The sequence below is a fragment of the Calidris pugnax genome, unplaced genomic scaffold (genome assembly GCF_001431845.1).
Source record: "Calidris pugnax isolate Ruff unplaced genomic scaffold, ASM143184v1 scaffold448, whole genome shotgun sequence".
NCBI classification, from domain to species: Eukaryota; Metazoa; Chordata; class Aves; order Charadriiformes; family Scolopacidae; genus Calidris; species Calidris pugnax.
In genome coordinates, this window is record NW_015091198.1 from 495,732 (window position 1) to 519,295 (window position 23,564).

At 43.7% G+C, this 23,564-nt stretch overlaps 1 protein-coding gene across 2 annotated transcripts in view; it reads left to right on the forward strand.

Moving 5' to 3' along the window:
- The window catches only part of UNC80 (unc-80 homolog, NALCN activator), a 146,450-nt gene that overhangs the window by 63,940 nt on the left and 58,946 nt on the right, over positions 1–23,564 (forward strand). For both annotated transcript variants that reach the window (XM_014959636.1, XM_014959637.1), the window contains exons 26-33: positions 750–915; positions 6,182–6,282; positions 9,470–9,667; positions 14,963–15,070; positions 15,901–16,039; positions 21,505–21,686; positions 22,065–22,196; positions 22,728–22,914. In XM_014959636.1, coding sequence (XP_014815122.1) covers positions 750–915; positions 6,182–6,282; positions 9,470–9,667; positions 14,963–15,070; positions 15,901–16,039; positions 21,505–21,686; positions 22,065–22,196; positions 22,728–22,914 — 1,213 coding nt within the window. The remainder of the gene's footprint in view (positions 1–749; positions 916–6,181; positions 6,283–9,469; positions 9,668–14,962; positions 15,071–15,900; positions 16,040–21,504; positions 21,687–22,064; positions 22,197–22,727; positions 22,915–23,564) is intronic.

Genomic DNA, 23,564 nt, shown 5'->3' on the forward strand with positions numbered 1-23,564 from the left:
TACAGAGTTTTATGCTTAATAACTATTTTGGATCATTTCAGTGATATTATCATTCAGATTCATCAGCCGTTTACTCGCAGCAAGGAACTTTGTGTCATCTTAGATTTCAGCTAGTTACGTTTTGGGTGGGGAGATCTCAAAGCTGAGGATGTCCCCAGTCAAAAAGGAATATGTTATGTTCTTAAAGAACCCAGCATTTTAACTGTGTCTGATGGTGTGGGACTTCACAGTCTTTCCTTCACTTTTTCTAGCTGAGGTTAGAGAAAGTGCATGATAATCCATAGCTTGTGGAATCCATCTTCTCCACTGTGTCCTTTCAGCCTGATCTGCACAGAGAAAGCTTGCTCTGGGCCATGCTGTCCTGGCTGTCGCAGTGTCATCAAGCTTTCTCTCAGCTTTTCTGCCTCTGCTGAGTACAATGGCAATGCATTCCCTAATCCATCACGGGGGAGCCTTTTGGAGTAGAAACCTAATCATCCACCCAGCACCTTGGGCAACAGCCACCTTTAGTTGCCACCTCTCCACAGCTGTTAACTCTCTCATCCTGACAGTGTTTGCAGTGCAAGCCCAAAGACTTGGGATTGTCCAAGACAAAGGGTTGGATTAGAAAGTGTCAGGGTGGATGGAGAACTGCGTGGTAGAAAGAAATTTCCATCTGAGGCAGTTCTTCCTGAAGCTTCTGTGGTTGCAGCGAAAAGCGTGGGGGCTTGTACTGGTGACACATCTCTGTGGTCTCTGTTCTGCTGCAGGACCTGGAGAGCTGCAGGCTGCGTCTGGACCCCGAGATGGACCGGCACAGGTATGAAAGAAAGATCAGCTTTGCTGGGGTTTTGGATGAAAACGAAGATTCAAAGGATTCCCTGCACAGCAGCAGCCACACCCTCAAATCTGAGGCTGGCTTCGAGGAGAAAAAAGGTTTGTCAGACAATAAGGCTTTTGTATTCTCAGGGCTTGTGAAGTGGCGCTTGATTTTATGTTTTCATTTGCGTAGACTGTGTTAAAATGCAGGCGGCCATGGAGTCACGTGGCTTTGAATCATTTCAGAGACGCTTCTGGCCTTCAGGGTTCAATATATCAAATGTGAGAAGCAAAGACGTTCAATTTTATAAAACACTGCTATGACTGAAACCCATTGAGAGTGTTGCAAGATTTTTAAAAAGGAGGATGCCTTGTTTGAAACTGTCTCTCAGTGGGATGCTGAGAGAAGCATCACTGTTTGGTTCACTTTAAAAATAAAGATCAAAAGTGTTCTTGTTTGGTTTTCATTCTGATTACAATTTTTCGTTTTGGGCAAACCACAGATAGGAGGGAAGATTGGGAACTTCCTGTGAAAATCTGTAGTGGTTTGGAAGTCATGGCATCTCACAGAATTAGTGGTTGATCACTTGATCTCTTGAATTCTTTGCTACCACATGAAAAACACACACCTGTGTGGCTTTTGATGGCAAGCAGATTAATGTTACCAACATACTGTATACTGTACAAGCAAACCTCAAGCTCACTGTGTTTGCTGAGAACAGCAGATTGTTTCCATTTTTGAGCCATCTCATGCAAAACTCACATACTATCTGATGGTACAAGTGTTGCAATACAATATACAGTCATCGTGCGTATTTGCAATTAGAGGCTAAACTGCCAGACAGTTACCTGTAAATGATTCTCCCTCTAACGAGTTTTCTAGAACTGTTTAAATTCTGTCTCATAATAGCTATATAAAGGTGTAGATGTTTGAATGATAATTTTGATGGTTGTTTGAAAAGGATAAATGTTTGATGATTTATTTAAAAGAACGGATTCTGTAGCTGGTTATCCTTTAGGAACTGCAATGTGTATTAATGATTCAGAGGAGCTTTTATTGACTTCAGTTGGCTTTGGATAAATTTTGTGTTGTCTTCAGCTGTCACCCTGCCACAATTACTGGAGAAAATATTACAAATCTTGCCAAGACTTACATGGTGTAAAACTGACTCCAAAATTGTGTCAGGTGGGACAGTTACTCCTGTGAAGACTGCTAGGTATCCACCTGAGAAAGGTGAGATGGATAAATTCATGCTCAAGCTCATTTTGTACCCTTGGCTTATTGGCAGCCCAGAGAAGCACAAAGCCTTATGGTCTGTTTGATAGTCTAAGATCAGTGGGGTAAGAAGTCTCTAACTATTTAGATGAGGAAAAGCTTGGGTTTGGGGTTGGGTTTTTTGGAAGGTAGTTATGACAATTACTTGAAACCACTTTTCAGCCTCTGGGGCAGCAGTCCTATCCACTGGGATGTTATCTGAGTGGGAGAACACCTATAAGCATGCAGTCCTGCTGGAAAATGCTGGCGGCTGCTTTCTAACTATCCTATTTTTCTTAATGACAGCGCTGACTTAGGGTTTCCTTCATGTGTTACTGTGCTACAGGCATAATGCATAACTGAGTTATTTTTGCAAAGATAGTATTAACTTTCTGCATCTTTGACTCTGTTAAACTACGTTTTCCCTGCAGTTTCATTTGGATTTTTTTCCATTCTCCCTTTTCCCTAAGCTGTCATATAGTATTCCTTTACTAAAGCTGCCTCTTTACTATGTTTTAGAGATGGGAAAAGTGACTCTGGTAGGAAGGCTGAATCCTAATATATTAATATACTTTAGCGAAAATGTATTTGCAGTATTTTGGAAGATAAATAAATGCAAGATAATGTTATATTTTAAAATTACAGTAATTATGTTCTTTTCTTTGGCCACAGCATATTCTTCTGGGGATCCACCTGGGCCAAACATGACAGATGCAGAGGCATCTTTTGTAATCTACACTTTTCTAGATAAGAAGATGTTGTTGTGTGAATATAACTAAATTTTTCTCACCTGCAGTGACAGGTTTCTTTATCTCAACCTCTTTGATGAGTACTAATCTGTTTCCTTTCATTTTTTCCGGAGTGTTAAAAACTTTGCTCTCATTGCTCACTCCAGGTATGGCTTAACAGCTATCCAAAAGCTACAAGTTTACTGTGTAGAATCTGCTCCAGGTAGGTCTGAAATACAGACACTAAAGCTAGGTAGATGCAGGCTTTCAGAGGATCATCTGTATTATTTGGGTGCTAAAATGGGATTCTGCAGACTTCATGAAATGCAGTTACAAGGGCTTAAAATGGTTTGGCGTTTGGGGGGACTGAGCCACTGTATTGAGGATGATCCAAACAGAATTCAAGTAATAGTGATTGCTAAGGAACTCAGCATGGTCACTTGGAGGGAGATTCTCTGGTCACTCAACAGTGATTTGCCCAGCTGATTCATGAGAACTGAGAAGTAGCTCTCAAAACCTTATCAGCTGTCTTCCACCAGGACATTAGCCTCTGGAAATGGGAGTGGGAATTGGGTTCTGGAGGAATTAGGGGTATCCTCAGGAGTAAAGGTGTGATTGATTTTTCCTGAAGCCAAAATACAGTTCTATTAAAATATTTTGCTTACCCATGTTATCCAAAAAGCTGTATCCTCTTCATTCTCAACAACACACCAAAAGGTAACCGATCACACATGGCCTTGCCTGATTAGATCTGCAGTAAAATGACTGAGTGTTGCAACATTTGGACTGACATACTGCCATGTACTGCCTTTGACCTAAGAGGAGAATGAAAGTGCAAACGGTTGGTGCTTTGAACATTGAACCATTTCATGTCTGTGCTCATCAAAAATGCAGAGTGTCGATGGATGTTGTTAATGCCTGAAAGCTGCTGATTTGTCTGAAGGAGAGGATCTACGTGCTCCCGTTTCCTCTAAAGCATTCTAATGATGAAGAGTAACATGCAGAGACACGGATTTATGCAAATCTTACTTCAAGGAAGTCTTGCGTGCTAACCTCATGAAGCAAGCTACCCTTCTGCAGTCACACGTGCTGTATGAACAAATAATTGATCCTACTGCAGAGCTCAGTGAGGTTTACAGAACCCAGGCCCACAGGAAAATAGGTTTGTCCATGGTGCCTTGTTCATGCTTGGGATTCAGCCATCTGTCCCTAGCAAGAGGTGATTCTGCGCTAATGTAAACCCCAGAGGCTGGCAAAGAAAACTGCAATTTACATCCATTGGGCAGATCCTGTTTCCTGGCAGGAATGGAATCAAATCGGTGTGAATCGTAGGTTTTCCTTGTCCACGTTTTGGGTTTCTGTTAGAGCAGCTGACTCTACTTGCTGGTGGTTGAATGAGGGCTAATTCCAAATACAGACAAGGCCTGAGATGATGTACCAGGTCTCCAGAAAATAAGGTGCTGAACACATTTCTGTAAAGCATCTTTACTGCCTGATTGACAGAGCTGCATTGGCGGTGGCTTTGGAGGGAGCCTCTGGCCCCACGTTCCTTGGTAGAAGAGAAGATGCTGCAATACAGACTGGCAGCAAAGGGTTGGGAGGGAGGGGAGGGCCAGGATCTTTTTCTTTTTTTAAATGGGGAAAAATTAAGGGGAAAAAAGTCCTCTTTTATTCTTTTAATACAGTTCCCAGCAGGAAGATCAGGATAGGAGGCTCCCGCTTGCTCCAGATTAAAGGAACCCGCAGTTTCCGGGTGAAGAAGGGGGGTTCCCTTTCCAGCATTCGCCGGGCCGGCAGCCTAAAGAGCACCAAGTTATCACGGCAGGACTCAGAGTCTGAGAATGAGGAGCTGCAGCTGTCCCACAGCAGGGACACTGTCACTGATATAGGTAACTTAGACGAGTGGGTGGAAAGGGAGGGGACAATAGGCAGGACCTAAACTCTTGATGTGATTGCAGCAGAGCTAGAAATGTCAAGAGACCCCCACCTCAGCAGGGTAGGGAAAACTTAGAGTCCTCTTCAGGCGCTGCCTGATCTAGGGCCTGGGAGGAACATGGTTCAGATCCTGGGTGCAGTGTCAGCTCCAAACATAGGTCGTCAATTCAGAGCTCCGTGTTAGAGCATGAACTCTTGGAATGCTGGTGCCTGCCAGCCAAACGCACGCTGTCTTTAGGGGAGCACATGCAGGTGTGTATCTGCACATACACACACCCCTAAATCATATGACATAATGGATACGTGAGGTCACGTCGTATTTTATCGTCCATATTAACAGATAGGAGATATATATATGTACAGACATGCACTTCATATTCTGTGTAGCATATGATATCATAGGCATGTCATATGACATGTAATATATATATTCCTATATGTAGAACATAATGCCTACATGCTAAATGCTCTAATTCTACATATTGGCATATACATATATTTTTACAGTTTACAGGTGCCTTCCTTAGCCTCTGAAAGATGGATCCCCCTATATTTATCTTGTGGAAACCAAATGTGCATCCTGCCATGAGAAACTCCTGTTACAGTTGAACTAAAGGGGCTCCCTCTGATAGGGGTGGTAACCAAAAACTACTGTTTGGATACATTTGGAGCTGAAATAACCTCCCGTGCTTGATGGTCATTTTTATATTGCCCAAAAGATATTTCAACAGGTGAACATGGAAAGCAGGGATTGCCTATTCTTTAGACTCTGGCAAGTCACAGCTCACTTAAAGAGGAGAAAGAAAGGATTAACCCGAGTTCATCCCCAGCCACCTCTTCACAGCATTAATGTTAGTATTATAGGAGGCCCATAGGTTATGAAATGGCTAGAGGAAACACAGGGATCAGTGAAGTTCCCAGAGAAACATCTCCCTTGCCTGGGTTCTTTAGAACTAGAGTGCTAGAATCAGGATTTTTTTCCCCTTTCATCCCCATGACATTAGGAGTTTCCATGGGCAATTAGCAGGGAATTTGCCCATTGGCATTTCCAGTTGGATGCCACTTCTGGTTGGATTTTTGCTGACGTTTTAAACCACAGAGCCCAGTCAATGCAGATCACTAAACCAACCATTTGCAGCATCTGAATGGTGCAAAGAATTTGTTTCTGATGGTTTTCATTTATCTTCTCCCCTTCCATTAAGAAAAAAAAAGCGGGGAGGGAGCAGTGTTTGCTACCTACAAGATGGCCTGTGAGCGAAGTCTAAATAGTTCTTGTAATTGTCAAGCCAGCATGATACCAAGGATTGGGGAGGGGTGTCCAAAAGCAGTCTTTCCAGTGTGGCATATTCTGTGTACTCTGGTCTGTTCCCACAAGGCTGGCCTGGCTTACAAGTGCTGTCCCTAGTCTTTTGAGCGCATAGGGAGCAATAAAAACAACCACCTTTTGGGTATTTTTCTTTTGAAGAAGGGAGCCCTTGGAGCGCGAGTGAGCCTAGCATTGAGCCCGAGGTGCTGAGCAACACAGGCACGGAGGAGAACTATCACCGGAACATGTCCTGGCTGCATGTAAGTATGAGTTGCCGGCGGTGCTCTCAAGGATGGCATTTTCAGTAAAAGGAAAACCTTTATGCTGGCCATAACCAGATCACAATCAGTGCTTTCTCCATGTAGCATCAAGAATCTCAAGTGTAAGTAAAAACTAGAAAAAAAAAACTAGAAAGTTTTTTGTCTTGCTCCCTCTGTCATAGAATGGGCTGCAACCTTTGGAAATTGCCTCTTTGCCATTTCTAAAATGGACTAAAACTAGAAAGTTTTTTGTCTTGCTCCCTCTGTCATAGAATGGTTTGAGTTGGAAGGTGCCTTAAAGATCATCTAGTTACAATTCCCTTGCCCTGGGCAGGGACACCTCCCACCAGAACAGGTTGCTCAAAGCCCCATCCAGCCTGGCCTTGAACCCCTCCAGGGATGGGGCATCCACAGCTTCTGTGGGCAACCTGTTCCAGTGTCTCACCATCCTGTCCGTTTTCATATATTTATTTGGTAAGGAAAAAGGGACTATTTCCCTCTTGGTGTGCAGGGAGAGCCATGTTACCTCAGCTAAAAGATCCATTAGCTCAGTATCTATCTCCAGTGTGACTAGTAGTGGGTAGTTCAGGAAAAGTAACAGAATGGGCTGCATTGTGAGCTGGGCTCCCAGCTTCTGCAAAATGGCATTTTAGAAGCTACTTGAGCTGGCAGTTCTGTTGTGATCACTATGTTTGCTAACTACCAAGATGGCTTTTCCTCAGGGAGTTTTTCCAACCCCTTTTTGAGCCAATTTATGTATTTTTGTCTCTGTTAACTCTTTGCAAGTGAGCTTAATTATGCACCTTGCGGGGCAAAAAAAAATTCTGGAACATTTTCTTTGATTCTGTGTATTCTGTCACATTGTCCAACACAACAGGGCCTTGTGTAGTTTTGACTCTATCCAACACATGGGGAACAGTGCAAATGTGGTTTGGTCATGCAGGACCTAAGACATCCCTTTTGGTGATCTCTGTACCTGTGATTTGGACACGCCAAAAGTCGGTTGGGCAAGTCTACACCATCCAGTCCATTGGGACCCAAGGACTGTACACCTCTGCCTCTGTTGTCTCGTGACTCTCTGTGATGGTGCAGAATGGTCAGTGTGCCCATGTGCACATGCTTTGCAGAAGAGTTGGATTGACTCCCTGTGTACAGATTGATTGTGTGTATGAGGGCAGATGCCTTTTGACTTCTGAGTTGCCTTTGGGAAAGACAAGCTGGCAGTAACGAGGTGATATTCCCCTCTTTCCCCCCAAGTATTTCCCATAGTCTGCTCTCCACTGCCCCATTCCTGCGGGGTGTGGGCAAGAACAAGATTGATCTCATACTGCCATGTCAGAAGCAGGTTTGATTTGAAAAGCTGTCTTTTTTGGAAGAGGGTGGCAGGGAGGGGAACTTGAATGTCATGTCTTCCAGGTTAGTACTTCAATCCCTGGACTACCCTGCTTCTCTGTCAGGTTTGGAAATTCCAGTGAATTAAACTGAGTGTGTTAGACACGAGAGTGTGTACTAGGCAATTAATTGCTAGAGGATAAAGGCATCTCCCTAGCTAGCAGCTTAGGATAAATCATAGGGCCTTTGTTCAATGTGGAAGGATGTGGGGACTTACAAACACAAGGCATAAACTGAAGGGAACTTGAGATGTTTGTCTCACTTTACGTGTGATTAGCCTGCATAGGAAAGAGGAAGATTTGAAAAGCCACCTGTTCCAGTTAATGCCACGCAAGTACCAATATTGCATGAGAACTTCTCTTTTTGTTTGCTGGAAAGAAGGTGTGGGTGGATGGATGGTCACTAAAACTACAGGCAAAACAAAAAACTGCTTTATTTAATGCTCGTGAGAAAACCACTGGTTCCATCTACCTGGGTGCATGCACCAGCATTTCCTTTACCTGTCTTTTACGTCAGCCTGGAGCATGATGTCCTCACTCTATGTCAGTGTCCTCTAACTACAAGTTATAGCAGTGGACCAGAGGCTGGATAGAGGCTATACCATGCTGATCAGATTTACACCATTTGCACATTGATACAACAGAGGTGGCTTGAGTTATTCCTGATTGACCCCAAAATGACACGAGGCCAGAACAGGCAGACAAAGACAAGAATCCCACATATGCAGCACAGATTTGTTTTAATCTAAGGTCTTGACTTTCTGGAAGCCTAAATAGTTGAGGGTTGAGAGTGATGTGGCTGCCTTTTTTGAGAGTCTGCAGATTGCAGCTACACAGACAATAAATGGATGAAAAAGGTAGCAGAGACTCTTTCTGGTAGTTCTGGGTGTTTCTGCGCTAGGTTGTGGGATGAAGAGAAGTGTTCATAAAAGCCAGTTCTGACCTACAGTGTGAATGACTTGGGGATGCCTGTGTGTTTTGCTCAGAACGCTACTGAGAGGCTGGGTTTGTGTGCAACATGAAGACCAAAGAGCTGCTGGACTGAGGTCTGCTCCTCCAGGAAGACACCTTCCAATTTACACCACAGGGCAGTCACTGAAGTGTAGACCTACTGAAGGCTGTCTTTAATGAATTAGTTTAGGGACTAATAGCAGTGTTGCTGCGGCAAAGGAGGGCTCAGGATAGCTAAAAGCCCAAATATTTACTCTGTTTCTTAGATGGGTTTTACAGCTCCTTGCTGCCATATGGCAACACCACTAGAAATAGCAGCTGAGCCAGCTAACATCGAGCTGGGCTGGATGGGCTGCCCAGGCACATTGAGGGAGGCACATGCAGGACAACTGGCATAGCTTATTCCTACTGGAGAGCATACTGAGACATTTCCTTTCCCATTCCTTGAAGGAAACTAACCCCTGAACCTGGGGGGTTTGCAGCTTTAATGATGATTGAGTGGTTGACAATCTCCAGTCTTAAGCCCTCATCTGAGAGCGGCGACACAACAGCTTTTCTGCAAACTGAGAGAATGCTGTTCTCCTCAGCCTTAGTCCTGCCACCAGCCCAACACACACATCTACAGCAACGCTGTCACTTTGTCTGCTCTGTTAACTCTAATATTTCTAGTTTGTAAATCACTTGCAGGTCTGGAGCTCTGCACAGACACACAGAACTTTTCCAAAATCTGTGTTGAGCTTCATGCCTCCCCAGTTAGCTTGACTGTCCCCATCGCCGACTGCTCTATGCAATTCTCTGTAACTCTCTTTTCTATAGGTAACTGTGCTCTTTTGTTTCTTTTCAAGGTTATGATCCTATTGTGCAACCAGCAAAGTTTCATATGTACCCACATCGACTACTGTCACCCGCACTGCTACCTCCATCACAGCCGCTCCTGTGCCCGCCTTGTCCGGGCCATCAAACTCCTGTACGGAGACACCGTGGACTCTCTGCGAGAAAACAGCACGTTGAACAGTGTGGCAAGAGGCAAAAAGCAAAAAGAAGTGAGAGCCCCATCCAGCCTGGCCTTGAACCCCTCCAGGGATGGGGCATCCACAGCTTCTCTGGGCAACCTGTTCCAGTGTCTCACCATCCTGTCCGTTTTCATATATTTATTTGGTAAGGAAAAAGGGACTATTTCCCTCTTGGTGTGCAGGGAGAGCCATGTTACCTCAGCTAAAAGATCCATTAGCTCAGTATCTATCTCCAGTGTGACTAGTAGTGGGTAGTTCAGGAAAAGTAACAGAATGGGCTGCATTGTGAGCTGGGCTCCCAGCTTCTGGAAAATGGCATTTTAGAAGCTACTTGAGCTGGCAGTTCTGTTGTGATCACTATGTTTGCTAACTACCAAGATGGCTTTTCCTCAGGGAGTTTTTCCAACCCCTTTTTGAGCCAATTTATGTATTTTTGTCTCTGTTAACTCTTTGCAAGTGAGCTTAATTATGCACCTTGCGGGGCAAAAAAAAATTCTGGAACATTTTCTTTGATTCTGTGTATTCTGTCACATTGTCCAACACAACAGGGCCTTGTGTAGTTTTGACTCTATCCAACACATGGGGAACAGTGCAAATGTGGTTTGGTCATGCAGGACCTAAGACATCCCTTTTGGTGATCTCTGTACCTGTGATTTGGACACGCCAAAAGTCGGTTGGGCAAGTCTACACCATCCAGTCCATTGGGACCCAAGGACTGTACACCTCTGCCTCTGTTGTCTCGTGACTCTCTGTGATGGTGCAGAATGGTCAGTGTGCCCATGTGCACATGCTTTGCAGAAGAGTTGGACTGACTCCCTGTGTACAGATTGATTGTATCCTGCATGTGTGTATGAGGGCAGATGCCTTTTGACTTCTGAGTTGCCTTTGGGAAAGACAAGCTGGCAGTAACGAGGTGATATTCCCCTCTTTCCCCCCAGTATTTCCCATAGTCTGCTCTCCACTGCCCCATTCCTACGGGGTGTGGGCAAGAACAAGATTGATCTCATACTGCCATGTCAGAAGCAGGTTTGATTTGAAAAGCTGTCTTTTTTGGAAGAGGGTGGCAGGGAGGGGAACTTGAATGTCATGTCTTCCAGGTTAGTACTTCAATCCCTGGACTACCCTGCTTCTCTGTCAGGTTTGGAAATTCCAGTGAATTAAACTGAGTGTGTTAGACACGAGAGTGTGTACTAGGCAATTAATTGCTAGAGGATAAAGGCATCTCCCTAGCTAGCAGCTTAGGATAAATCATAGGGCCTTTGTTCAATGTGGAAGGATGTGGGGACTTACAAACACAAGGCATAAACTGAAGGGAACTTGAGATGTTTGTCTCACTTTACGTGTGATTAGCCTGCATAGGAAAGAGGAAGATTTGAAAAGCCACCTGTTCCAGTTAATGCCACGCAAGTACCAATATTGCATGAGAAATTCTCTTTTTGTTTGCTGGAAAGAAGGTGTGGGTGGATGGATGGTCACTAAAACTACAGGCAAAACAAAAAACTGCTTTATTTAATGCTCGTGAGAAAACCACTGGTTCCATCTACCTGGGTGCATGCACCAGCATTTCCTTTACCTGTCTTTTACGTCAGCCTGGAGCATGATGTCCTCACTCTATGTCAGTGTCCTCTAACTACAAGTTATAGCAGTGGACCAGAGCCTGGGCAGAGGCTATACCATGCTGATCAGATTTACACCATTTGCACATTGATACAACAGAGGTGGCTTGAGTTATTCCTGATTGACCCCAAAATGACACGAGGCCAGAACAGGCAGACAAAGACAAGAATCCCACATATGCAGCACAGATTTGTTTTAATCTAAGGTCTTGACTTTCTGGAAGCCTAAATAGTTGAGGGTTGAGAGTGATGTGGCTGCCTTTTTTGAGAGTCTGCAGATTGCAGCTACACAGACAATAAATGGATGAAAAAGGTAGCAGAGACTCTTTCTGGTAGTTCTGGGTGTTTCTGCGCTAGGTTGTGGGATGAAGAGAAGTGTTCATAAAAGCCAGTTCTGACCTACAGTGTGAATGACTTGGGGATGCCTGTGTGTTTTGCTCAGAACGCTACTGAGAGGCTGGGTTTGTGTGCAACATGAAGACCAAAGAGCTGCTGGACTGAGGTCTGCTCCTCCAGGAAGACACCTTCCAATTTACACCACAGGGCAGTCACTGAAGTGTAGACCTACTGAAGGCTGTCTTTAATGAATTAGTTTAGGGACTAATAGCAGTGTTGCTGCGGCAAAGGAGGGCTCAGGATAGCTAAAAGCCCAAATATTTACTCTGTTTCTTAGATGGGTTTTACAGCTCCTTGCTGCCATATGGCAACACCACTAGAAATAGCAGCTGAGCCAGCTAACATCGAGCTGGGCTGGATGGGCTGCCCAGGCACATTGAGGGAGGCACATGCAGGACAACTGGCATAGCTTATTCCTACTGGAGAGCATACTGAGACATTTCCTTTCCCATTCCTTGAAGGAAACTAACCCCTGAACCTGGGGGGTTTGCAGCTTTAATGATGATTGAGTGGTTGACAATCTCCAGTCTTAAGCCCTCATCTGAGAGCGGCGACACAACAGCTTTTCTGCAAACTGAGAGAATGCTGTTCTCCTCAGCCTTAGTCCTGCCACCAGCCCAACACACACATCTACAGCAACGCTGTCACTTTGTCTGCTCTGTTAACTCTAATATTTCTAGTTTGTAAATCACTTGCAGGTCTGGAGCTCTGCACAGACACACAGAACTTTTCCAAAATCTGTGTTGAGCTTCATGCCTCCCCAGTTAGCTTGACTGTCCCCATCGCCGACTGCTCTATGCAATTCTCTGTAACTCTCTTTTCTATAGGTAACTGTGCTCTTTTGTTTCTTTTCAAGGTTATGATCCTATTGTGCAACCAGCAAAGTTTCATATGTACCCACATCGACTACTGTCACCCGCACTGCTACCTCCATCACAGCCGCTCCTGTGCCCGCCTTGTCCGGGCCATCAAACTCCTGTACGGAGACACCGTGGACTCTCTGCGAGAAAACAGCACGTTGAACAGTGTGGCAAGAGGCAAAAAGCAAAAAGAAGTGAGTAGATGGAAAAAGCAGAACGATTTGAGGTTTGTCCGGGCAGGTCATAATTACCTTCAAGGGCTGCATAATGTACTCAAACAGTTCTTTCACGACAAAATTGAACACAGCCCTTCCTAAACACAGCTCTGCTGTAAAAAAAAAACCCTATTCAGTCATTTAGCATTATGGAAGAAACGTAATCTGCATTGATTGGGAAGAATCTTACTTGCTGAGAAGGTCATTGAAAAGCTTATAACCTCATTTTAATTTTAATGTTCTTTTATGGCCTCTACTTATCAGCCCCAGGAGTCCAGCCTCTTTTTTCGCGTTTCTTCTCATCTGTTAATAAGAATCACTCTTGAAATTCTTGTAAAATCTTGCATGATTTCTTTTAGGTCTGAGATCGCAGAACTATTCCAAGAATTGTATTCTTTAGTCTTTATTCTTACAGTCTCTTTAGTGACACACTTTTAATGACCAATTCAGTAGGATATTCAAACAAGAATGTGCCTTTTTAGCTAGATAAGTGGTGTCTTTAGCTTCAGTGGAAATACATTTCTGCAGTCAGTAAAGTGTCCACCCAGGTACCAACTGAATCGTGTCAACAGCTGGTTAATACTTTCATATTCCTGATGACAGCAGACAGATTAGTTATTCAGAATACCAGTAATGGTGGAGTCATTCAACTACTTTGCAGTTACATTGAAAACAAAAGTGTTTATGAAACTCTTACCAGGATTTCAGTTGGGTAAAGAGGCTATCATCCCTGTAAGCGGAAAATGAAGGAGTAGGAGACAAATTCATAACTTTTTTTCATCAACCAGCATATTGTCTGTTTCCTGTCAAGTTAGAAAATTGAAGGGTGTTTATATGGAACAAAGCACAGAGCAGATGAAACAACAGATAATGATTCTGCTTTCCTAGAAACTGTAACCCCCATATGTTTCCTCTGACACAGAAAAGTACTGTATCACTTAGATATTTAGGAAGAGACGGTCATTTCTGCTACAGAAGGCAGCCTTGAGATGAGCAGCTGGCAGCGTTCATTAAAGGCAGCAAAAGAACACTGTGCATTACTGTGTGTTGTTTCATCTCCAAGGTTGAATTGCAAGGCAAAGTGATACATATTTCATCATCCATCAAAACATCAAAGCCTTTAGGCAACAGCAAGGAAAAAAAGAGTTTGGGGGAAAATAAGGTTTCCTACAAACACATGCACCGTGTTTGTGCAGACCTCACTGCAGGACAACAATTGATAACTTTGAATTTTATGCAGCAGGAGACTTTTCATCCCAGTTCCTCATGCTCTGGTATTCTTCAAGTGCTGCCATTCTGCATGGGCACCATTTCCACATTTGTCTGGCTTCCAGAGGAACTTCTCTTTTACTCTCACAGCTTGCAGAATGAAAGCCTGGAGGTAGTTGCAATCTGCAGACTTGGCTGGGGCTTTTGAGCTCTCTGATAAATGAGGACCCCTGTGTTAATCAGCGGGCTCCTGGCTTGAGGAGTCTGGGGCAACCTAGCGTGCTGGGAAAAGTTCCTGGTATTGGGAATAATGAACATCAGAAAGACTTATTATTACTGTCATTGGCAATCTGCTAGGGACAACTCTCAGGCAGGCATGACCTCAAGTCCTTAAATGTTTTGTCACTTACTCTTCCTGAAGAAGAAGAGAAGATAAATGTAGCTGAGAGGAATCAATGTTGAAATGTGTTGTCACTTATTCTTGCTGGAGAAGAAAAGATAAATGTAGCTGAGAGGAATCAATGTTGTACACACCAGACACCTCAGCTGGTTTTTAGAGGGAAGCTATAGACTTTTTACCTCTAACCTGCTTGAAGTACTGTTCTCCTGAAACAGTTGCTTTACTGGCTTCTGTCTTAAGCTTTTATTGGGAAAAGCACTATTAAAAAAAGAAGAAAATTGGATGAGATTTGTATACACTAGACACATCAGCTGGTTTTTAGAGGGAAGCTATAGACTTTTTACCTCTAACCTGCTTAAAGTACTGTTCTCCTGAAACAGTTGGTTTACTGGCTTCTGTCTTAAGCTTTTATTGGGAAAAGCACTGTTAAAAAAAGAAGAAAATTGGATGAGATATGTCACCTGACTGGTACTAGGCCTGTTGCCAGCACAGGAGAAGGCTTTGTGCTGTAGGTCTGGTACTAGACAGTTTCTAATGTATGGCAATTTCTCTTGTACATGATCTCCTCCCTTCCCACGTTTTGGGAAACCTAAATGTGAACTTCACTTCCTTTTTTTTTTTCCTTTCAGTGCTCAGACAAGTCATGCTTGAGAACTCCTTCTCTAAAAAAGAGAGTGGTGGATATCAACTTGGAAGGGAAGAAAGACTCTGGAATGCTAAAATACATCAGGCACCAGGTACTGACTAGGCCATGTGCTAGTTAAGGAGGCTGTAGGAGTTACAGATGTCAGGTTAGACTGCAACAAGGAGGAAAATATATATCGATCTCCAAGCCTGTGCAAAGAACTGTTGTTCCTGAATGTCAATCAGTGCAGCCCTGCATGTTTTCCCCAGCTGAGATGTGCTATATCTAAGCCTCTTAAGGTAACCTCATCAAAGAATCCTTTAAAGGTGTAGCTCCATTAAATCGCAGTCTACATCTCTGGCTTCTCATAGTGACAAATGCAGCAAAACTGATGATACAAAATATTGAAAAAAAAAAGGTTTTTAAAAAAAATCCATGAATGTGTTTAAATACAACCTGTCAGCTTACGTGCAGCAAAAGTGATGATACAAAATATTAAAAGAAAAAGGTTTTTTAAAAAATCCACGAATGTGTTTAAATACAACCTGTCAGCTTACAGCAATAGTTTTCTTTGTTATTCCTTGTTCAGCACTCCTGAAGAAGCAGCAGGCTCTTCACAGGCCTGTTCTTGGCAGTCTGTGAGATTTCCATGAGTCTGTATCACTGTTAATGCACCACCTTGGGAGAGTTTGGCTTTTCCTCTATCAGTGTCTTGGTGACATGAGTGATGAGTAACAGACTCAAGAGCTAGCTTGCAAACACTGCTCTTTCAGTGTAGGCTGAAAGCAACGTTCTTCTGTAGCACAGTATCTGGAACAGTTGAAACTAGAGGTTATCAGTGAGTAATCTGCAGACCAAAACTAAGGTGAAATTATTGAGTGTGTTTTTCACTGCAGATGGTTTGCACAGCTCAGCTGTAATACGGGACTTGGTTTTTTGCAGGTAATGAGCCTCTCTCCTGCACCTTTGTCACTGCTAATCAAGGCAGCTCCTATCCTCACGGAAGAGATGTATGGGGACATCCAGCCAGCAGCGTGGGAGCTCCTGCTCAGTGTGGATGAGCACATGGCTGGAGCAGCAGGTAAGAGAACAAAGCCATTTAGTATGGCCACCCTGGCTGCACAATTCACAGGAGATAACAGGGCCTTGGCAGGACAGCTTTGTAGTGGAGGAATCTCCACCAAGTGTTTCTTGGGAGCTGTTTGGTTTTCATAGACCTTAATGTGGTTTTGTGCTCAGTACAAAAGAGGTGGTCAGACCCTGGTTGTGGTGGATGATTACAGACCATCAAAATTAGTATTTGGGTTTAGCTGGGTTTCAAGGCAGAGGAAGCACAGTGATTTAATCTGCAGAAAGTTTACTGTAGTATTTTGTATGTTGCCTCATGGAAATTGATTGTGTCAGTTGAGGGCTAAGACAAAAACTGAGAAAGGGGATGAGAATGGAACTGTCACAGCCTCCCTGTTGTGCTGAAAGGAAAATTCTCGTGTTGCATGGAGCCAGCAGCATTGCTCAATGGTCTTATGGTTTTATCTACATTTTCCATTTCCACTTGGTATACAGCAGCATTGCTCAATGGTATGAGTCTTATGGTATTTATCTACATTTTCCATTTCCACTTGGTATTAAATTGTGCAGGGGGTATTTGTTGATGACACATAGCTGAGAGGCATCTTTAAGACAGAAGAAGGTTAGAACAACATCTACCCCTTAGAATACTACCTTGGAAAAGGAATTCCAGACATGGGATGAAATTTATTACTTTAAAGCGTAAGATTATGTCCTTGCAAACTAATAAGAAGAATTGTTCTGTTATGAGCTTGGATCTTCTTCCATGGAACTGATATAGGTTTGGAGGAATTCAGACTATATCAGTTGGCCAGAAGATGACTGACTTACTGAGCAGAATTCCTCTGTGGAAACAATAAGTACAGTTAGCATGTGTCAGAAGAGATATTTCATTAGAGACTCAAACTATTAATGCTGTTGTAAAGCACATCCATGCACAATTCTGATCACTGAAGAAGGAAACATTTACCTGGGAGAGGTACTATGACTCTTAGGACAAGAGGAAGAATGAAGAGGATATTTACTTAATGGATTCAGGTGAAGACTGAGAGGCGATACTATTGCTCTCCATAAATACAGCAGACCAGGCAAGGAGAAAGAATTATTTAAGCCACAGTAGCATAAAGTTGAGCATGAACTCCTTATGACTTCTTTCAGCTTGAGAACAGAAGATTTCTAACCACCAGAAAAGAGAGCAAATGCACTCAGTTTTAAGACTTTGTGTAAGGGATTAGATGTTACTCAAGAGGACCCTTCTAGTCTTATTGTCCTGTCCAGACACTTATAGCCGGTATGTGCTAATGCCAGATGTTCAGAAATCATGCGAAAATGTGAACATCCCTCACACGCAACACAGAGATTGCTTAAACAAAGCATAAACTAAAGCAATCAAATTTGTTTGGAAGCAAGTCTCCCACCGCTTTCAAATTCTATCTTTCTCCTCCCTCAGCACCCAAGGAAATGGCTTAAAGATTTCCACCTTCCCCAGATTTGTGCACCTAATGGAGCCATCACAGGTATTCTTACACTGGAGATTAAATTACAGGCATTTTATCAAAAGCTGCAAACAGTGCAAGAGTTTTGAAGGACTCCTCAGGCATCTCTCCCCTTTTTGCCACACAGTCTAGCTTACCAGTCCTTCATTTACCACAGATGGCGATGAATTCTGCCCTGAAGTCCATCGTTTGACTCCACATCTCATGTTCTTCTTCAGTCCGGCTTCACTCACTTTGCATCTGCTCCACCAGTGCACAGTCCCTTCTTCAGCCCACAGGTCATCTCTCCTCTCTCCCCTTCACCTTTGCCTTTCCTGGGCTAAATGTGCAGATGGGAAGAGAAAGGAGCAAAATAAAGAAGAGAAAAAAGCTGCCTGAAACTGCACTCAAGTGTACTTCAAGTCCTTTTCTGAGGGAATAGTTTTGGATACTCTTTCTCTCTTACCAAAAACTTACCATGGGTCACAGGGAAGGGAACGAAGCTTTGCCACTCTTCCTGAGGAGGAGCAGCCTCTCTGATACATCCTTCTCCTTCTTCCCTTCCTGAAGGGAGGACTAAAATCCATTTGAGGGTTTGTAGTACCATTTTTTAGTAGCAAGAGTGATTCCAGCCCCAGCATAAATCACATTCCTGAACTCCTGTGCTAATGTACAACAGCACCATCTACTGCCCCCCATCAAGACCGTATTTCTTTTTTTTTGGTTATTTCAGTATGAGCTCACACAGTCCTACTAGGACTTGACATAGTTACATTGAAAACACCCAAAAGTAGAAAGTTCTCTAAGCTGGTGAAGCAGGAGAGTTCCTACAGATCTGGAGCAGGAAGGGGAGCCTTCGCAGTGCAATGCGGGACCTAAGCAGTCAAAGAGCAGCCTTGTTTTAGTGCTGATGTTCAGACTGCCTCCCATCAGAACAGCTCCCATGCCTGGCACCTTCTGAATAAGTATTGAGGCAAACATGAGGCAAATGTCCTCTTTCTGCTGTGGTGGAACAGCCACCAAATCCAGAGAAATTGTCTCCAGTGATCTGTCGTGATCTCCTGGTCAAAGAAAGAAGCCAAGGACTCTCTGGCACCCACCAAACTCCCACAGCAACACTGTTCCCCTCCTTTTGTTTCCTGCTCAGTGCCCCTCAGATACCCATCTAAATTAATTGGTCTGGAGCTGGACTATGTTTGTTTATAGTCAAATATGTTCCAATGAAACAACTATGGGCCAGCTCAGCTTCGGTTGTGCTGTTTTCCATTGTGATTTGTCTTATGTGTGTCTCAATTCACAGCAATTCTGTTTTCTCTTGGAAGCAGACTGTGATCGTTGCATGGTGCTCATTTAACTGAGAACCTTTCTTTTTGGTTTTATCTATGAAAATAGACATATAGGACCTCTACTGGGGCGCTGCCTCCTGCTCTGAGGAAGGCTGAGCTTCTGTTAAACCTGCCTTTGTTAATCATCACAGAAATCAGTTGGAAGTGGGATCTTTGAAAGCCAAACTGGCTTGGTCCTGTTATGTCAAGAGATGCTTTATTTTAAACCAGTCATGACTGAGATTTTAGTGAGAAGAGCAGAGCTGTGTTTTATTTTAAAAGCAGGTTTTCTAAAATCTTTTATAAGCATCACACGAAACGCTGTGTGGCTCCAAAAGGTGGGATCACATGTGGTTGGTTTCACGAAGCAGTGCAATTTTGACTAGGTTTGGTAGACTGCTGATCTCATTTCTGGAGCCAAGATTAGGTTTCTTCTGGTGGGGGTTTGTACAGCTGCAATTTTTCTCTGTCAAATAAACACGTTATTGAGGAACTCCTTATGACTTCTTTCAGCTTGAGAACAGAAGATTTCTAACCACCAGAAAAGAGAGCAAATGCACTTAGTTTTAAGACTTTGTGTAAGGGATTAGATGTTACTCAAGAGGACCCTTCTAGTCTTATTGTCCTGTCCAGACACTTATAGCCAGTATGTGCTAATGCCAGATGTTCAGAAATCATGCGAAAATGTGAACATCCCTCACACGCAACACAGAGATTGCTTAAACAAAGCATAAACTAAAGCAATCAAATTTGTTTGGAAGCAAGTCTCCCACCGCTTTCAAATTCTATCTTTCTCCTCCCTCAGCACCCAAGGAAATGGCTTAAAGATTTCCACCTTCCCCAGATTTGTGCACCTAATGGAGCCATCACAGGTATTCTTACACTGGAGATTAAATTACAGGCATTTTATCAAAAGCTGCAAACAGTGCAAGAGTTTTGAAGGACTCCTCAGGCATCTCTCCCCTTTTTGCCACACAGTCTAGCTTACCAGTCCTTCATTTACCACAGATGGCGATGAATTCTGCCCTGAAGTCCATCGTTTGACTCCACATCTCATGTTCTTCTTCAGTCCGGCTTCACTCACTTTGCATCTGCTCCACCAGTGCACAGTCCCTTCTTCAGCCCACAGGTCATCTCTCCTCTCTCCCCTTCACCTTTGCCTTTCCTGGGCTAAATGTGCAGATGGGAAGAGAAAGGAGCAAAATAAAGAAGAGAAAAAAGCTGCCTGAAACTGCACTCAAGTGTACTTCAAGTCCTTTTCTGAGGGAATAGTTTTGGATACTCTTTCTCTCTTACCAAAAACTTACCATGGGTCACAGGGAAGGGAACGAAGCTTTGCCACTCTTCCTGAGGAGGAGCAGCCTCTCTGATACATCCTTCTCCTTCTTCCCTTCCTGAAGGGAGGACTAAAATCCATTTGAGGGTTTGTAGTACCATTTTTTAGTAGCAAGAGTGATTCCAGCCCCAGCATAAATCACATTCCTGAACTCCTGTGCTAATGTACAACAGCACCATCTACTGCCCCCCATCAAGACCGTATTTCTTTTTTTTTGGTTATTTCAGTATGAGCTCACACAGTCCTACTAGGACTTGACATAGTTACATTGAAAACACCCAAAAGTAGAAAGTTCTCTAAGCTGGTGAAGCAGGAGAGTTCCTACAGATCTGGAGCAGGAAGGGGAGCCTTCGCAGTGCAATGCGGGACCTAAGCAGTCAAAGAGCAGCCTTGTTTTAGTGCTGATGTTCAGACTGCCTCCCATCAGAACAGCTCCCATGCCTGGCACCTTCTGAATAAGTATTGAGGCAAACATGAGGCAAATGTCCTCTTTCTGCTGTGGTGGAACAGCCACCAAATCCAGAGAAATTGTCTCCAGTGATCTGTCGTGATCTCCTGGTCAAAGAAAGAAGCCAAGGACTCTCTGGCACCCACCAAACTCCCACAGCAACACTGTTCCCCTCCTTTTGTTTCCTGCTCAGTGCCCCTCAGATACCCATCTAAATTAATTGGTCTGGAGCTGGACTATGTTTGTTTATAGTCAAATATGTTCCAATGAAACAACTATGGGCCAGCTCAGCTTCGGTTGTGCTGTTTTCCATTGTGATTTGTCTTATGTGTGTCTCAATTCACAGCAATTCTGTTTTCTCTTGGAAGCAGACTGTGATCGTTGCATGGTGCTCATTTAACTGAGAACCTTTCTTTTTGGTTTTATCTATGAAAATAGACATATAGGACCTCTACTGGGGCGCTGCCTCCTGCTCTGAGGAAGGCTGAGCTTCTGTTAAACCTGCCTTTGTTAATCATCACAGAAATCAGTTGGAAGTGGGATCTTTGAAAGCCAAACTGGCTTGGTCCTGTTATGTCAAGAGATGCTTTATTTTAAACCAGTCATGACTGAGATTTTAGTGAGAAGAGCAGAGCTGTGTTTTATTTTAAAAGCAGGTTTTCCAAAATCTTTTATAAGCATCACACGAAACGCTGTGTGGCTCCAAAAGGTGGGATCACATGTGGTTGGTTTCACGAAGCAGTGCAATTTTGACTAGGTTTGGTAGACTGCTGATCTCATTTCTGGAGCCAAGATTAGGTTTCTTCTGGTGGGGGTTTGTACAGCTGCAATTTTTCTCTGTCAAATAAACACGTTATTGAGGAAGCCAGATGATCAGATGTTCTCTCCCTGCAGCTGCCATGTTCCTGTTGTGTGCTGTGAAAGTGCCAGAGGCTGTTTCTGACATGCTGATGTCCGAATTTCATCACCCCGAGACAGTGCAAAGACTGAATGCCATTCTCAAATTTCACACACTCTGGAGGTTTAGGTATCAAGTCTGGCCAAGGATGGAAGAGGGAGCACAGCAAATCTTTAAGGTAGATGGGATATGTGAAACACAAAATTGCTGATTACAGCTTGCCTTGTGGGATAGATGTGTGATGACACGCTGCCGTGAAATTGCCTGAAAATCTGTTTAGAGAAAAAAAATGGTCGTGTAAGTCACACCAGTGGGGGAGGTGATGTGTAGATCTCCTGTATAAAATGGAGAGGGTGTAACAGGGACATAGGTGAGGAAAAACATGAGAGAAAGAAAGAAATGTGTCACACATGGTGTTACAGTCTAGTCAGATAGGGAGTTGGGAAGAATTTGCAGAGGTAATTAATGTCTTGGGTATTTGTGCTCATGTTTAATTAGCAGTACTGACATTAATAGTAGTGTGCTGTAACAAAATGTCTTTCATGTTTTTGTTTAGATCCCTCCTCCAAGTATAAACTTCACTCTGCCTTCTCCTGTCCTGGGGATGCCATCTGTGCCAATGTTTGACCCCCCCTGGGTCCCTCAGTGCAGCGGGAGTGTGCAAGATCCTATAAATGAAGATCAGTCGGTAAGCAGAGACGTCGTGAGGAGAAGCACTGTTCTTATTTTTACAACAGCATGGAGGAAGCTACAGCCAAAAGATGTGGCCTAAACTCTGAGTTTTCTTGTATTCCTTAGCTGGGAGAAATCTAATACGCTGCTCGTGTGGGGCACACCAAATTTTCCACATGGTCATAAGGCTTTTCTGTTTTTTCACTGAGGTACTGCTCTGCGTATCATATCCCTGTACAAGACAGTAACTCAGATCTTAGGAGCACACAGCTGCTCACTCTCCAAGAGATAAGTTCACTTGAACTGTCTGACAGACCATTTTCTATGCACCAGTTCACGTGGTGTCTCTTGGGAGAAGTCTCTGCCAAGGCTTATTGTAGACACAGCTCCAAGAGGAGTCACCTCATGAATCTCTTCTTCAGCTAGCACTCGTCTTGTATTTAGAAACAGTTGCTGAATGTCACTAAGGTCTCTGGCAGAAAACACAGGATGTGTGCATCTTAACTAACAGCTTCAGGCTGTGTTTCTTCTCTTTTCTTCCTGGCAGAAGTCATTTTCAGCCAGAGCTGTGTCGCGTTCCCATCAGCGAGCGGAGCACATCCTGAAGAACCTGCAGCAGGAGGAAGAGAAGAAGCGCCTGGGCCGGGAAGCCAGTCTCATCACTGCCATCCCCATCACTCAGGAGGCCTGCTACGAGCCAACCTGCACACCAAGCTCAGAGCAGGAAGAAGAAGGTGTGCTCCAGGGCCGGGAACTGCATTTCAGGAACGTGAGAGCACCTGCCACCAACACAGAGCACTGCTTAGGGGTGTGGTGTCCAGGAACATTGATTGTTAGTGTTAGAAACATCATAACCACATCCATTTGTTGAAGAGTCCAAGACATTGGGAAAAAGTATGATTCAAAATCAGTGCAAGAAAAGCACAAAACCTTGGACGTATTGAGTGCTCCCTGTATTACCTGAACCTCCTTACCCCTCTCCCCACAACTTCACTGGAACTTGCCAGCATTTAACCTTTCAAATCTCCCAGCATCTTGTAGCTCTTAACACTATAAGAATACGTGACACTAGGAATGAAATTTGTCCTTCCTAACTTTAACCCTTTAATAATTAAAGGGTGGGAGGAATCACCCTTTGGCAGTATGTGTCTTAAGACACATAGCTTAGGATAGGCTCCTCCTTAGGGGAGGACTTTGTAGAGTAGGGTAGATGGTTGGACTCGATGATCCCAAGTGTCTCTTCCAACCTGAATGATTCTATGATTCTATGAATTGCCCCTGGAGCTTTCTACCTTTATGGTGATTAGTGGGGGAGCCTAGATGACCAGCTCAACCTTGGTATCAAACTTCCAGATGGCCAAGGTTACGTGACATGAGTCATAAA